The following is a 13,581-nucleotide window of genomic DNA, read 5'->3' as shown; positions in this document are numbered from 1 at the left end:
CGTGACGTCACCCACAACAATGCCCCCCCCTCCGCCGTAGGCAGGACTTCCGTGAAGCCCGCTCGCTCATTGGTGGCGGCACCTGCTACTCACGTGCGAGACCAGACGGCGCGTCTCCCGTCAGCCTCAGCGCTCCCAGCCAGGACGAGCATGCGCAGTCGGAGGGGTGACGCTACCGGCTGCGGTTCCTGTCGGGAGGCTGAGCAGGGTGAGGGCGGAAGGGGCGGGGCGGGCTCCCCGCCTCCGCCTTGCGCTCACATCCGGGTCCATGCCACGACGCAACAGTGCTGTGGGGGCGACGGCGCGGTGACGTCAGAGGGGGCGGGTGGTGCCGGGGCGGGTCCCGGCGCCGCGGGGGGTGCGGCCGCGCGCGGTCCCGGTGTGCGCTGCCGGAGGCTCAGCCCGTGGGGGGCTCTGGTGGGCCGTGGGGAGCCGCGGGGGGCACCGCGGCCGCCGCACAGCCACGGGCTCAATACGTCATGAATGCAATTTCAGCGCAGATGTTCACCCCTAAAATCTGCCTTCTCGGAAAAACTCGCGTTCCCTGTGCCCCTGGGGCGCGGATTCCCCGCTTCTGACGAGCAGTTTTCATCGCAAGGCTTCCCTCTGCAGGCGGGGAGCTGAATCATTTTTACTCCTTGTAGTAAATGTGATCAATGTAATAAGTGTAATAAACGTAATAACTGCAATAAACACCCGAAAAGGCGTGTGCGTAGGCAGCCCGTCCTCGCCCGCCTGCTCCCAGCGCTGCAAGTGCGCTTCCTCACGGCAGTCAGCCGGATCCAAGCTAGCCGCCGGCAGCTCACAGCCGTGCTGCAGGGATGGGCGCTTTGTGCACAACGCTTTTAGCAAACAGTTTGAATTTGTCACGGGATTGTTGAATCGTGAGGGATTACTCAGAAGGATGACGCAGGGAAGGACCGTCTAGTGCACTGCAGCAATATCTACCAGACACAGACACTCAGCTTTGAGTGGGGGATGGCGTGGAGGCTCAGGGCAGCCGCAGTGTCCCAGTGTCGAACTACTTACCTTAGACAGATTTTTGCAATACCCAGCGTAAATCAACTTTCCTCTGTGATGATTTTTCTCTTCCTTTCCTTCAGCGGACAAGTAGAACAACTGATCACCATCTTCTAGGGGGATCTTCCCGCTCTGCTCACGGCGGGCAGCCCGGCGAAGCGGCGCCCGGCAGAGGGCACCGCCGCGCTGCGGACGGGCACCGCCTGCGGGGCGGGGGCGGCTGTGGGCGGGGTCGGCCAGGGGCGGGGGGTGGCTGTGGGCGGGCCCAGCGCGGTCAGGCCGGGGGCGGCGGGCGGCGGGGCGGGCCCAGCGCGGTCAGGCCGCACCGCCCGCGGCAGCTCAGCAGGCTCTGAGGGAAGCGGAGCGCGGTGCTGGTGCCGGGGTTCACTGACGGTCCAGACAAGGGGGGGTCATGGCCCAGGCCCAGGGTCCAGCCAGGGAGTCCGGGAGCAGCGGGGTGCACGGCTCTAGCATCGGCCCGAGGTCTCTGTGGGAGGCAGGGCTGGAAACAGGCTGCAGCGTGGGTCCAGGGTCCACCCAGAAGTCACGGGCAGAGGGAGGACGGGAGACAAACCCCAGCATCCACCCAAGGGGTCCATCGAAAACAGAACCTACCGAACGCCCGGGTCCAGGAAACGGCAGAGCCAGAAGTGCAGACAAACCGCGTCACTCGCGCCGACATGGAGGTTAAAGGGAGCCCCCCGGCCCTGGGCAGCGGCTGTGGGCGGGAGGCCCAGGCAGACGGGTCAGGCCAGCCAAGGCCTGTGGGTGCGCTTTAGGCCGTGACACAGACAGAGCGCACACAGCAATTCTCCTTACAGATGTGCACTCCAGCTGTGTCCTCACTCAAGTCCCTGCATCACATGGCTATGGGAAGCATTTCTGTAACTGACTGTACAGGTGCAAAATCACAGGTAGCTCTCTGGGTACTAGAGCCAGAGACATTAACTTTTAATACATAGTTTGCAAAGGGAAATAACTATATTGCAGCAATGGGAAAACTTTGATTATAAGAAATGTCAGAAGATCTGAGAGAGGCATATTATAAACAAACCCTAGACTTTTCCTCAGTTCATGTACACAAGTTCCAGTCAGATTGGCAGGTGACTTCCATGTCACTGGACTATCTAGCCCCAGAAATATTGCTGAGCTGACTGCATTTATTTGCTCAGAGCTGGTCCGAGATTTCCCAGCCAGGGAAGAATGCATCCTGTCTTCTCCCTTCCACAGGATGCTGATTAAATAACTAACTTCATCCTTATCTCCAGCAGACAAAAAAAAAAAAAAAACCCCACACCAAACCAAAACCCCTCAGTTTTTGATGGCAGCAGCAGTGCAGATTTTAGGGCATGAAGGTAAGGGAAGGTGATGGGAAGGATCAATAGTCTTTAAATGGCATACATGATCTTTAGCTGTATAAAGAACAAACTCGTACTAGGAGTTAAAAGGTTGTATCGCCTATGTGTAAGGCACTGGTGTACCTCCTACTGCAATATATTGAGCTGTGGGAACCACTGTGCAAGCTACTGAAAACCATAACTCATTATAAAGATGGGGTAACCAGTTCTGCACACTGAAACCATGTGAGGCATGCTATTTATTTGTGTGACAGCATTCTTATTTTTTTTTCTAGCACTGTGAATCTTATTCTGAACACACCTCTTGTCTGTTTTTGACTGTAAAAGTATGTTATGAAAAAGTCTTCACTGAGCTGTCCACATTGATGCCCTGATTCCCTTCTTAAACTAATGCTTTATTTAGACTTGTCTATGGCTTACAACTTTTTCAGCATTTGGCAGGCCATGTTAGGAAAAGATTATACAAAGACAGCTCATTACTTGCGTTTAGACTGTAATGACTGTTACTCCTGCTCTCTCGCACTGCCTATATTAGGCTTCATGTGAATCAGCTTGGCTCAAAGAGCCACATTGTGTTGGGCCTGCAGTACCACGCAAATACAAGTATACTACCTCTAGACAGAAGCAAATACTGCATAATACTGGGCCATTGTACATGCACATTATAAACAGAGCTGATGCTGTCACAGCAGTTTATGTGCTGCACTCCAATATGCACTGAAAATACGAAGTGTGTTGATCAAATCAATCTGTTCATCAGTCCTAAAATGGTAAGATTTGACACTGGGATTTTGGATTTTTGTCAATTAAGTTGGCTCCATGAGCACCAAGGAAGAAGCAATCCAAGTGCTCTAGTTTTGTGATGCAACTTAATCCTTGGCTTGCATGTTGTTAAAAACAAACCACCAACCCCCGCTGTGTGTTCATTCCCTTTCCTAGCATAAAAAGAACATCCTCTCCTCTTTTCCAATTATGATCACCAGTACATAAATATGTATGTCATCAAATATTGTGGTTCTTGCTTTAGAACTGATAGTTTAGATCTCTGTACTTGATTAGAGCCTCTGTCTTAAGAATTGCTGTGCCTCTAGCGCGAACAGATCTGCAGATTAGATTAAATTACTGAAGATTAAACAGACTGTTTTTAATTTTTGGTGTTTTTACTGGCTAGATAAGTGAACATGTGGATGGCTCTGTGAAAGAGCATACACTCTGCTGAGGGATGCTGAGAGACTCAAGGGGCTATGCTTGTCTGTAAAGGCATGTTTCAGCATGCCAAACACCACTATTTGACACTTGCGTTTTGTTTTGATGCATTAGAAGCCACACTGTGAAGACAAGTCATCCTAACTGAGAGGACACAACAGGTTGAGTGCTGTGTCTTAGTGTTTGTGACTTGTTTGCTGCTCTTTCAAAATGAATTTGTGTCAGTGCTGTGATACTTATACTGTTGAGAAACATGCAGTCTGATCTTCTTACCCCTCTTGAAATGAGCGTGCAGATGACTAAACAGCAGAATGTCTGATGGAGATAGAGCTTCTGTCACTCATTACTGGGAACACCAATACTTCACCAGAGGTATAGCTATTGGGTGGGCACTAGCAGAACTGTACTGGTGCTCACATGCTAGACATCATGGGATAGCTCACCATGCTGGTCCCCCTTGGCTTTATGAGCTGTAAAATACAGAACATTTTCAACTCCTTAGTGGCTTACAAGCATTACTTAAACACCTTCTGAAATGGTTTCCTCTGGCAAAACTCAACAGGAAGAAAAGAAAGGGGAAAATACTGTCCACCTTGTTCTGGTTGCAGATGATACTCATAGCATGCACTCTGTAGTCCCAGGAAATGAAAGGCTTCATAGGCTTGACCAGAGCCCACATTATGTCTCCTTACTAGATGGTAGTTCTCTATCTTCCACTGGAATTATATATATCACACTTAGAGGCAAAACTCAGCCTTAGAACAGTTCAGAGATTCTGGGAGAAGCTGTCAAAAACCATAGCTTGGACCTAATACCAGACTCAAACATGACACAAAAAAAAATAAAACCCACAAAAAACCCCAAACAACAAAACCCAAAACAAAAACAAGAACACAAAGCAAAAGGACAGAAAAATGGGCTTTTATACACTGCTTTTCTAGAAAATTTGTATTTTTTCATTGGCCGAATAAAAATAAGGCTTTGATTGTTCCAAAGACCTAATTGTAAAGCAGAGGCATTTTGTTCTTTTTTTTTTTTTCTAGCTACAACAACTAACACTTTCTATGGTACCTTTCCCCTTGCACTTTTCCCATTTTATAAGTAGCTACATAAAAGCAGAAGCAGCTCAAAGTTGTTAGAGTTTCACCTGGAGAACTGCTGATGCTGCAATATCATTTCACGCCTTTAAGCATCAGCCTGTCATCATCTCCAGACTCAGTTCTTATAGTCTTCCTGTCCTGGCCTGACAGACACGGGCAGCATCATCTTTGACTTTTCATTTCTCTCAAGTAATTTCCGACTACGTTCAATCTCTTTATTTCCTTTTGCTTCTCTATCTCATTAAGTTTTATACTCTCCCTTCCATAGCCTGACCTGCTGCTCCTTACTCATATCTGAATATAATTGTTCCCATTCGCCTTTTGCTAATATTACCAGTACAGAATACCTTGTTAACTGAACAAGATTTTATGAAACTGGTTCAATTTCTGTGGAGACATGTTCATAAGCAAGGGCTGTCAAGATCTGAGAGATTTAAGATACAATTGATCTGACAATTTCAGGAAGTATCCCTCTGATTTTGAAGACTTGAAATTTGGGACACTACATCAAGCCACACTGGGGGGGCTAAAAGTTTGGGTTCACCAAAATCCTTCAGACACGTGGTCTGGTTTTACAGATTTCCTTCTCCAGAGGAAATTATAGCAACTGTTAATGACAGTAACATCACATTCTTCTCCTGCCATTAGATTGTGGTGTAGTATAAAAAGCACCATTGAATATATTTTTTACAAGATGAAAAGCACAAAGGGCCAGAAAGGGCATGTTTTTTCAGATACCAGAAAAGCTCTTTGCTTACAACACTGAAAACAAATCACTGCTGGCACCTCCTGTGGCTGTCACACAAGTTAGATGTGAACTCCTAATTCTGTTGCTGCTTTTCTCCCAGATGAAGACTCCCCACAATAGTTCGCTGGCTTAGCACATGTTTTTGGGAAGGGTGCCTCGACCTTTTTTGTTACTTATAACTGAAATCTTTCTTTGCATTGTCAAAACTAATCAGTGCTAACAGTCACCAGAGAGACAAGGGAAGCACTCCCAAAGAGGAGGGAATGAATGTGTGTGACTGTATGTATGTATGTGCCAGCTAGTGTAGATGCACGTGTACACACCTGAGTATGCTTGCTGAAACTGTTGAGCCCTTTAAATCTAGGAGATGTAACTATAACTCCAGGAATCTGCCTGGTGGGTAGTCAATCATATATAGGATTTTCTGAGTCTAGGGCAGGAAGTAAACCTCCAGAGATCAGGCTCCGAAAGAGTGTACCTGTTGAGCAGATAGGCAAAGGACTCATCAATTCTGGAGAAATAATAAAAGCCCTGGAGAGGCAGTGGGCCTGACCTGTTTTGCAATTAAATAAAGCTCGTTTGTGCAATTCTTGCTTTTCATCTTCCTCCATTCGATCAGCCCAGCCACTTAACCTTGAAATAAATTTTTCTTAAAATCAAAGCAGTACATGGGGCTTAGTTACTGCAAAATAAAAAGTTACAGCCACTCAGGATAATAAAGAAACAAGGCCCACTGCCTGATTATCTTTAAATAGTGCAATTATAAATTCTGATGAAATCAGGAACCATTTGAAGTCATCAATATCATACTAAGAAGCAAAATTACCCTCTTCAGCAAAAATTGTTTATCATGGTTTTGTGAAGAATCGTACATAGTTTTAAAATAATGATGGAGTTTAAATCATGGTTCATTGCAAATACTGCTGCTTCTCAGTCCAGCAGGTGCTAATGTTCAGGACAGAGTAAATGTTGGGTTAATCTGATTTGCAGTGAGGAAAGAACTATCTACTGAGAGCAGTGCAGAGCTGTTGTCTCACAAGGCAATTTGGGAAGCATCGTCTTGCAGGGCAGGGAGAGGCACACAATTCCAATAGCTCTTCCTGAGGAAAACCAGCAGGTCTGCTGCTGCTGCTTCCTTAGACTAGGGGGTTGCTGGACTTGTGCTGCTGCCAGGAGGTTAATTTAGGGAAGGGCATGGTCATGTGTCTCCTGAGACAGCAGATGTTGCTGGAGTCAGGCCTTGCCATGCCCGTGGGGGGCGGTATTTTCTAGCCAGGGGAGTTGGGCACAATCTTATTTCGAAGTACAGAAACTGAGGATTTACCTAAAAATGATATGTGTTTGTAATTGTCTGCACAGTCACCATTTAAGCCACTTGGGAAGACAGTGGTGGGAGGTGAGAGGACGGCACAAAGATCTTTGCAGGCAGTGTTCCTCAGGGAAGGTCACTCTGATCATTCTGATGTTTGGCAAGACTGTTACCATTGGAGAGCTGCAGTAGTTCGGCAGGAATCAAACCTCCTGTGGTGTCATTGTCACACAAGGTACAATAGTCACTACTGCTGAAGGACACATTTGCTGTCTCCAAAGAGTCCTGAAGCATATTGAAGTCACCCTTTCCATGCTGTGAGTGAAAGGGAGAAGTTCTTCCCATGCTAGGGCTCTCAAGGTTGGCTTTAATTATTTCAGAGATTTTCAGGCCAACTGTGTCATCAGCGTGGTTTTGTGCAAACAATAATCCCATCCTCACTTCTGTCTTTTCTGCTCTTACATACCTGCTGGGGACAAACTGCTGCCTTGGATCTGAGCCAAATACAAAGTTTTCTTCTGCAGCAACCAGATTAGTGCTTTCCATAGGTTTCAAGGAGATCTGGGAAATCAGTTCTTGGCTGTTTAGATCAAAAACTCCATCAGTAGTCACTTTGCTTGAGTTGCTGGCCTCTTCTCTTCTGAGTTGGCTACAAGCCTCGTTAGGTCCAACCCAGTCCTAGTGAAAGGATTGATAAGTTCAGGACATTTTGCTTAGAGCTGGGAATTTGCAAAAGAACTGTTCTTTCCATGTGGCTTTGGCACAATAATACAGAGGTTTAGTGCAAATCTACTGGGCAAAGTTAGAGTAATAGAGTAGAGAATCTAGCTGCTAATTTCACAACAAATTTTCAGATTTCACCTCCAGAATATACTGCTAGCTGCTTGTATTGCTTTGGCTTTGCAAAGACAGGGTGCACCTTTCATGTTCAGCATGGATAGGGAGTGACTGGAGGGGTTTTATTTTTAAGGAGGGAGAAGCTGGACAGAAGCTTTGGCAGTGTAGATAGTATGTAGAAGCAAGAAACTGAGAAACTATTAACTCCCAGGAAGACCAGAACCATCTGTCAGTAGCTCAGGAGCTAGAATGATTAATCCCAGGAAAAAAAAAAATCCTCCCCTCATGAACTAAGGGTCGTAAGAAAGATATGAAACTTATTTTCTTACCTTAAAATTCCCATTGTGCAAATTATAGAGTGGCTGAAAGAAAGCAGCCGGCGTGGGAATGTTAAAGCAGGAGAGGCTTTTTGCCCTGAAGTGAGAAAACAACACTTAAAATGAAAAAAAACCAGACAATTTTGCTGTATTCTGTCTTGATGATATAGCACGCTGATTAGATGAAAGCCCCACACTTACGTTAGAAAGATTGCACAAGAAGCCCATTTCACATGGTTTCTGACATCTCCTGCAATTGTTTGTCTGCCTCCTGTGCATGCATTTAATGTTTCTAGCCTGAAGCACAGTCTTAAAAGTTTGAGGAATGCTATATGCTGCAAACTCGATACTAGTCTATTACTCATTACATGCACTGAGCTATTTATGCATTTGTTTAGCAACTTATTTGATGAAAACCACTGTTTCTGGAAGTGCTTTAGAGAGTTCTAGTTTTATTACATTTAGACAGAGAAATTCTGCCAGACACCCTAGTCCATTTATTTAGAGTCTATCCTGTAAAAATATTTTATCATATGGAGATCATGTATTCTGTTTCTCTAAGGGTGACATCTATATGGAGCATAATAATGTATGACAAGGCAGAAAAGGAAGAGGTAGGAGATCTACCTTTGCTCTGCCAGCACCAAAAATTGCAGAGGATGGTTGAACCAAGGTTCTAGGGACACATTTTTATCAGTGCAACTTAGTCCCAGAACCTAAGAAACACTGAATCTGAGTCAGCGTAGTTTGCCTGTATTGGTATTTTACATACTGACTACTGCCAGGTATGTCACAAGTGGCTTAACATTGACATCAGTTTAACCACCTTTCTGGATTGCTGTGTACTTGCACTTTTAATTTAGCTACATGAAACTTAATGAAAAAATTCCATGGGTTTAAATTTCTTAAGGATTGTGTAGTGGGTCACTAACTGCCACCAGCCAAGGAACATGTCATGTTCCAAGATTGTCAAAAGAGCTTTTGAAAACAATTGAGTCTGGGCAGCAGGAACAGGAAGCAAAAGGGATATAAGGACACTTGATTTACCCTCTTCAGGCTATAAAGATCAAGAGGAACTTAATGAAAAACTATAAAATACCTTGAAGAAAGCTTGCAATTCCAAAGTAAATAGAGTACAGTGCCAAAACTCAGAGGAATGAAGAAGAACTGTATAGTTCTGGTATTTAGGATCTTTTCAGACAGTTTTGGTACACCTAGGAAAAGAATCATCACAAAAATAATTGATAAAAAGTCTGGAAGTCAAGATAGAACTCTAAATAACCAAGCAATGCAAAAGGAACAGGCTGCTAAAGAACTCAAGGAAAGTGATTTGGCTATGAAAACTTGAAGCAAGCTAGTTCTGATTTGAAAAGCTTAATTTTACAAGGTATCTTCATTTTTTTTTGGAACATGGACATGAAAAGACATTAATTAAGGTTAAAGCAACACTCTTTGTACCTGCTCTTTGAAACACTGTTGTCTGGCTCCACTCACTCCACTGACTATGGTATGAATCCTCATTTTCAGAAACTTTGCAGCGTACTCGTGCAATGTAAGCAATGCCACTGCGGAGCTCTGTGGCTTCCATTTCTATCTGTGGCAGTGAACTGGGGAGTGTCTTGTTCAATGCGATCTGCAAAGTATTACAAAGAATTTCTGTTAACAAGGCTGGGCAAAGGGCTGGTCTTTTAAATACTCTTTTCTTTTTTTTTCCCCTTTTCTTTTCCAAATCCTCTTTTCTTGTATGCAAGAAGAGGGCCAGCATGATGATGGATGACTTCTGAATACAGGGCTCTGGAGAAGATTTTATTGATCTTCAGTATTGATGTTTTATATAAAATCTTTCAGCCTTCATGTGGGAAACCAGAAAGGCCAGCTTGAAACAGTCAGCTGCCAGAAGGCCCTGAGCTGAGTGGCAAGGCCATTGTGCCCAAAGAGCAAGGCAGTATCAGTGTGTGCCTCATCCAGTTACCTCCCAGGACATGCTGTACTCCTTATACTGCAACTCATATTGAAGAATTTCAACGAGGTACCAAGGCACACTCCACCATATCTGACACTTGCTGGCAGTGACGTTGCTCTGGATGTTCAAAGGTGGATCAAGTTTTACTGCAAATAGAGAGGTAGGTTTTTTCACAATATTTGGGACATGAACACCACAGAAGGAGATGCATGATACTAGGCTGACTGAAGTCTTGGAAGATAAAGCTGGGTCTAAAGAGTGATACTAAGACCAGCAGTAGACCAAATTACCTTACAGGGTAGGTCAGAACAGTTACAGAACTGACATAAATTAATGATAACTCAAATAGCCCCTGGGGATAGTCCTGCAAGCAAAGAACCACTCCGGATGTCACATTCTGCTCTTCCAACATACCACTAATAAAGACAGGCTCTGACATTTCGAATACTAGAGCATTTCTCTGAAGTACCAGGCCATGGGACATTGAATTGGATCCATGACTTTGATTCCTCATTGCTTCATTTCTTAGAAAAAAACCCAAACAACTATAGAGGCAATCCAATTGTACATTATCCATAGTGCAAGAAAATATGATGCAAATGAATACACTTGAAAGGTGCTCCAGAGCCAGCCCTCTCTGAAGTCCTGGAAAAGTTAGAATGGAGAGACATGGGGACTGCATTCTTACTGATGAAGTCTACATAGTGCACTCTTGAGGGACAGACTGGCTTGTTTCCATTATTTTCACTTGCTGTCTTTGAGACACCCTTTGTGAGAGAGCATATCAGACCTACCCCAAAGCTGCTAGGCAGAGCCTCAGCCCACAGCTGCCCTGGTTCATACTTACTGTGCTTGCGGGGATTGTACTCTGGAAAGGCAATGTACATGTGATTATGTCCAAAGAAGTTGCCTTGCAGAGAGACTCTATAACCATCTGTTTCCAAGATCTGGCTGGCTAAATGGAATGTGCAGCAGTACTGATTCTGCGTGCTCTCTCTGGCAGTCAGTTTGCAGCTGGCATTGTGGCCCTTTGACCAGAGGCTGGAAGAAAAAAAGGGCTGAAAGTTTCTTTTAAGTCATATGATTAAGTGCTTTTCAGTCTATGAAGGATGGGTGGCAGCTTAGCACAGCACCACATTCCGGAAGAACATGAACCTCTTTAGAGCAGACAGCAGAGAAAGCAACGCTAAAGCTGGCTGGACGGCAGGGCTGAAGACAGATGAAGGAGACACCCTCATGGTTGTGAAGCACCAAACCTCCCAGCAGCTGCCCACAGAGCCCAGTACCTGCCCCCTCTGAAGCGAGAGGGCTGCTATGTGTTGCTGCCAGGAAAGCAGCTGGTGTAGGGGGGTGAGGAGTGGGTGGACAGTTGGTTACAAGTGCACAGCACAGAGCTAAGAAGTTGTGCATTAAAGCCTCTTTCACTACAAACAAACCAGTACTGACAGCAAAACATGTCAGAGTTTGTTTTTTGTTTGGTGTTTTTTTTTTGGTTTTTTTTTTTTTTAATATTCACAAGCTTCAGCACAGCATAACAGAAGGAATGACAGAAAACATCATCTTAGGGAAACAGCTCCAAAGAACAGTCTTCTATTATTAAATCAACTAATGTGGCCATTTATTAGCAAATTTTTCATGTGGCATGCGACCCCACAATAAACTGGGATACCACAGTTTATCAGCTTGGCATTTTTTCATAGATTTAAAATCCAGTATCATTAAGAGTTAGGCTATTTTTGACTTAACCTTATGAGAATATATGAGGCATCTAATGTCAGCATGGCTTACCCTCATGTTCAGTAGTTATTGGTAGTCAAGACAACGTTATTACATAATCTAAACACATTGATCTCAAATTAGCATTTCACAGTACCTATTATCCTATCGCCTAGCAAACTATTCCCCTGATTTCTTCTGTTAGAGGAAAAATTATTCACATAATATTCTAAGTCTGTCATTAAAGCTTATAACTCACTGGACTTTCAAAATCCTTTTGTATATGTATATATAAACTAATTTAGATTAAACCACTAGGCGTTTAATTTCTAGGCAACAAGACAATAAGTGATTAGAAATTGATTAGGCAGCTTCATGTAGGGTGGGCTCTGGAAGTCACCAGGTCACTGGGAGCAGCGGCGGGGATGGAAGGGGTCTCTGTGCAGAGGCCCCTGCCAGAACGGGACACAGGACGGACGGGCTACCATGGGACCGGGACGGACGGGCTGCCATGGGACCATGCAGCCATGTGTGCTGCACCTCTGCTGCACCCCTGGGGCGCAGGCCACGGAGGGGTGTGAAGGGAGCAGCTTCCGAGGCAGCCCAGGTATGGGGGGTGAGGCGGCAGAGCTGGCTGTGCCACAGGTCCCCTGCTGCGGCGGGAGCGAAGCCCACGGCCGGGCCTGCTCTGCTCCTCTGTGCTGCCCTGCCCATGCCAGGGCCAGGCTGCCACAGACAGCTCTCGGTGTGCGGCTCTTACTTGGTGAAATGCAGGAGGAAAGGTCCGCTGCCCACGGGCTCCTCCATTGCCCACGTGCAGTTCACGGTTGTCACGTAGTTATTGAGGCAGCTCAGACTGCCAGGGAATTCTGCAGAGGAAGAAGACAGAGCTGCACTCGTGTATCACCCAGAGAGGCCTTGCCTGGCACATCGAATGCATTACTTGCTAGTGCTTCCTTTACTGACACCTCATCTATCCTTCCTCAGCATGTTCTTCCTCTCTTGTACCGCACTCCACTGCGCGAGATGAGTGTAAGATCTTAGGGCAGGACCTTGGGCAGTGGCTACATTTTTTCTGCTGCCCAGCTTGTCCAGTATGTGCCCCGCTCCCTGGGCCGGCATTGCCAGCCAGCTGTGGCAGCTCCTGGGACCTGGGAAAGGGCAGTCACGAAGTCGTGTGTTGCCTACTTTAGGGTCTGTGAGTGACAAATGAACACACGCGTGTGCCGCTCTTCCCACAGTGGACCTATTCTAGATCTCTTACCTCTCCCTCTTCCTCCACCAAGGAGCAGCACAGCAGCAACGCACAGCTGGAGGCCCCGCTGCCACACGTCTCCTCCCATTGCAGACAGTATCTAAAACAGAACAACTGTTAGAAGCAGTTTTGTCAGTATTTGTACCAGCAGACTGAAGCTTTAGCTACATGCTTCTGCCAGCCCTGACACAAGCTGACCTTGACTCTGTCAGACAGGGCACCAACTCAGCTGTATCATTTCTTCTGTAGGAACTGTTCTTCTCATGGCGGTAAATAGTACTTTGCACAGGAATCCAAAGCACCAGCTGCCTGAAAGGAAATCTTGAATTCCTGCCGTTAGACCACGGGCAGGGGGGTGTTCCATCTTTCCTTCTTCATGCATTTTTTGGCATCTAGTTTATGACAATTTAAGACCAGCAGAGAGCCACAGTGGGTTGGAACGAATGTTCATGTTTCCCCGTATCCTCTTTCTGACAGAAACCAAAAACAGATGCTTAGAGAAAACCATAGCAATACAGGAAGCATAGATGTTCTTCTCTGGGAACATTCTCAGCCTCCAGACTTTTGCAGCTTAGGGGTCTCCTGGAGCAGACATAATTTCTGCGTATTCAAGGCTTCAATAGATTTTTCTCTCATGAGCTTGTCCATCAGCAGTAGTCACCTGCAGAAAGCCATCTACACCACAAACATTGCTGCCTGCCTTTAATGATGGTTCTTTTCTTCCCTGAGGGAGTCAAGTAACTGGTCTTTTG

The 13,581-nt window shown here is 45.8% G+C and overlaps 2 protein-coding genes across 6 annotated transcripts in view; both read right to left on the bottom strand.

Moving 5' to 3' along the window:
- Positions 1 to 4,539: 4,539 nt before the first annotated feature.
- LOC137676871 (interleukin-9 receptor-like) lies at positions 4,540 to 13,103 on the bottom strand. Its single transcript, XM_068423959.1, has 9 exons — positions 13,028 to 13,103; positions 12,839 to 12,943; positions 12,335 to 12,443; positions 10,706 to 10,899; positions 9,868 to 10,004; positions 9,354 to 9,528; positions 8,995 to 9,109; positions 7,908 to 7,992; positions 4,540 to 7,419 (listed from the first exon to the last, which is right to left on the bottom strand). Exons 2-9 carry the CDS (start codon positions 12,915 to 12,917, stop codon positions 6,868 to 6,870), a joined length of 1,446 nt encoding a protein of 481 aa, XP_068280060.1. The 5' UTR covers positions 12,918 to 12,943; positions 13,028 to 13,103; the 3' UTR covers positions 4,540 to 6,867.
- The window catches only part of IL21R (interleukin 21 receptor), a 33,417-nt gene continuing 32,907 nt past the window's right edge, over positions 13,072 to 13,581 (bottom strand). For 3 of the 5 annotated variants that reach the window (XR_011050152.1, XR_011050154.1, XR_011050155.1), the window contains one exon: positions 13,073 to 13,299. The gene's annotated coding sequence lies outside the window, so the exon portion shown is untranslated. Of the gene's footprint in view, positions 13,300 to 13,581 lie in introns of all 5 variants that reach the window. The other 2 variants (XR_011050156.1, XR_011050153.1) reach the window with 2 other exon arrangements.

Source organism: Nyctibius grandis, chromosome Z (assembly GCF_013368605.1).
Source record: "Nyctibius grandis isolate bNycGra1 chromosome Z, bNycGra1.pri, whole genome shotgun sequence".
In the NCBI taxonomy this organism is placed as follows: domain Eukaryota; kingdom Metazoa; phylum Chordata; class Aves; order Nyctibiiformes; family Nyctibiidae; genus Nyctibius; species Nyctibius grandis.
This window is presented reverse-complemented; position numbering and strand designations above follow the sequence as displayed.